The sequence below is a fragment of the Triticum urartu genome, chromosome 3A, assembly GCF_056163025.1.
Source record: "Triticum urartu cultivar PI428250 chromosome 3A, HENAU_Tu73, whole genome shotgun sequence".
Lineage (NCBI taxonomy): Eukaryota > Viridiplantae > Streptophyta > Magnoliopsida > Poales > Poaceae > Triticum > Triticum urartu.
Window position 1 is genome coordinate 99,528,461 of NC_141875.1, and position 2,739 is coordinate 99,531,199.

General features: G+C 44.8%; 1 protein-coding gene across 1 annotated transcript; it reads right to left on the reverse strand.

The window, feature by feature from the left end:
• Positions 1–1,859: 1,859 nt before the first annotated feature.
• Positions 1,860–2,490, reverse strand: LOC147978758 (protein FAR1-RELATED SEQUENCE 6-like). Its single transcript, XM_087514876.1, has 3 exons — positions 2,459–2,490; positions 2,128–2,392; positions 1,860–2,015 (listed from the first exon to the last, which is right to left on the reverse strand). The coding sequence occupies exons 1-3, from the start codon at positions 2,488–2,490 to the stop codon at positions 1,860–1,862; spliced, it is 453 nt and encodes a 150-aa protein (XP_087371002.1).
• Between the last annotated feature and the right edge of the window lie 249 nt (positions 2,491–2,739).

The following is a 2,739-nucleotide window of genomic DNA, read 5'->3' on the forward strand; positions in this document are numbered from 1 at the left end:
TTTCTTCAAAACACTGAAATAGGCAATAAACAACAATTCTGGGCCGGGCCTCCGGTTAATAGGTTAGTCCCAAAAATAATATAAACGTGGAAAATAAAGCCCAATATAGTCCAAAACAGTAGATAATATAGCATGGAGCAATCAAAAATTATAGATACGTTGGAGACGTATCAACGGGCTCCTGTTCAACCACCCCTCCACGGGCTACTGTTCATCCTGCCCTCCAGCGTCTACTGTTCATCCTACCCTCCACGGGGTGGTCCTGTTCATCCGGCCCCAACCGGCTCGATCGATAGGGGTCCTGTTCATCCAGAGGCAACACCACGGGGTCCTGTTCATCCACCCCCACCGGGAACTGTTCATCCAACCCCCCCCCCCCCCCCCCCCCGCAACACTCACTGTTCATCCAGAGGCAACATCGGTCGGCTTCAGTTAGCAGCAGTAGCAAAGGAATCGCTCGATCGGATTCAGTTAATAGCCATCGATCGATCGCTCGGGTTCAGTAACGCGTAGCCTGCGGTGCAATCGCTCGGGTTCAGTTAGAGCCTAACGCCTCGCTCGGGTTCAGTTAGAGCCAACGCCTCGCACACACGCGCGTACGTGTACGAGAGAAACGCGCATCGCTCGGCCCCCGACCTCCCACCGTAACCGGGAACTCCCCGAAATTTTCCTCGCCCTCGCTTCTACAACGGTTTTTTTCGTCATGGACGGCCCAAAGAATGTCATGCAGCTGTGTCTCCGGCCCGTCCAGGACGAAAAGCCCATTTTCTGTCATGATTTTTTGTCATAGAAGTAGGAGCCCACCACATCTATGATGATACCGGGTTTTGTCACAATTATCGTCATAGAAGTGTCATATGTATGACAGAAAAAAATTTTGTTCGGCCCAAAATGTCACGGATGTGTCTTTTTTTGTAGTGGAGGTAGGACCGTAGGAGTTGTCCCTTCTCCGGCCTATCTTGGTCCTTCCCTTAGAAGACGACTGGTCCATTGCAATCTACTCTATTTGGTTGTCCCTGGTCCTAAGAGTAGCGGTGAAAATGCTAGTTATCGACTAGAGGGGGTTAATAGGCGATTTTTATGAAAGTCTTCAAGACAAGGAATGTGTTCAAAGACAGGCAAACAATTGACACGTACACAGTACGCAGCGGAAGATAAACTACACTAGCCTTGCCATGGTTAAAGAGACAGAGGAGATTAAGCACGAAGGAAAATAGCAGCTAGGTAGAACATATTGGAATTGGAAAACAATATGAAGCCAAATATGCAATCAGAGTGAATGTCTTCACACAATGAAGTCAAACAAAACAGGCAAGAAACGACTTCATGAAGCTAAACTGTAAGTAAATGGGTGAAGTGATAGAACCAGTTGCTTGACAAAGACCCACTTGAAAGTGTCAACTGTTTCATCGCTGACTAGCAAGCCCCCAAATATCACACTCTGGAAGTGATTATTGACCCCTATGAACAGCCCAAATGGCATATCATATATGTTTGTGTGGTATGTAGTATCCAATGTTATGGCATCCCCAAAGTAATGGTAATGTGCTCTACTTGCTCTGGTTAACCATATCAAATTTCGTATATGGCTCTCCTCATCAGGCTGCACTCGGTAGTAGAGATCAGAGTCTTTTGCCCCAATTCAGAAAAAACATACATGGTTTTCTTTACATCCTCGTCTACTTGCTCTCGACTGATCTTGCTACATAGTCCTCTCAGTGCCCTTTTACTGAAAGGTACATTTGTCATTAAACCGAAGAAACTACCAATTATATTGTACACCTTTCCGATGCTAATGTTGTTCTCATGGAGTTGCTTCACAACATCCCTTGTGTATATATCGATATGTCTGTGTGAGGCTAGTACATCTCTTCGCCACATTTTTTAGTGAGTACATGATTGTGCTCTGGTCTGTACTCTGTTATGTACCACCCACTGTCATCTGATCGAAGCAACCGTATCATTGTAGGGTATCTGCATCTGCATGTCCTAGTGTTACTCTTTTTCGGTATTCCCTGTGTGAGGCACAACAACTACATAGCATCACTTTCATATTTGTTTTGCAGAGCTTAGGCATGAGAAATACATGATCGTTTAATACTACACCGGATTAGAAAGATCACTTACAGAGCATCCATAGACTATCTCCTCCATGCATTTTGTTCTTTCGACATTAAGCCTGCTCTTGCCATACCTTATCCCGAACCCAATCTCCCAGGAATAGAGATTATAGTAATCATATGCTTCTCCAAGCGACTCAACATTGACCCCTATTGCTGGAACCACTATTGTGTCAGTCTTCTTCTCCGCATATCTTTGCAATGTTTTTTCAAGAGCACTGATTCGGCCAACACATGGTGGGCGTTCGATAGGTGCATGTCCCACACGTACTCTGTATTATGCAGTGGAATGAAATCTCATAAACAATTTTAGTAAGATATAGTTACATGCTAAATACCTTCTTTGTTTAGAGTGGAACTGTAAGTGCATCTAGTGCCACCCCTAGTTGGTTTTGGAGTATTGACGACAAACCTGGTTGAGGGACTAATGTGTTTGTGAGAATTACAGGATAACACAGGTAGGAGTCCCTCATTGATTCGGTTTTCCTACCGGAGATGACCCCTAAAAATGTATGAAGACATTGAAGACAAAGGTGGTATGTGAAGATATTCACAGTGAAGACTATGACAAGAGAAGACACTGAGTGAAGACTATGGAGCGCGAAGACTTAGTTGTTTC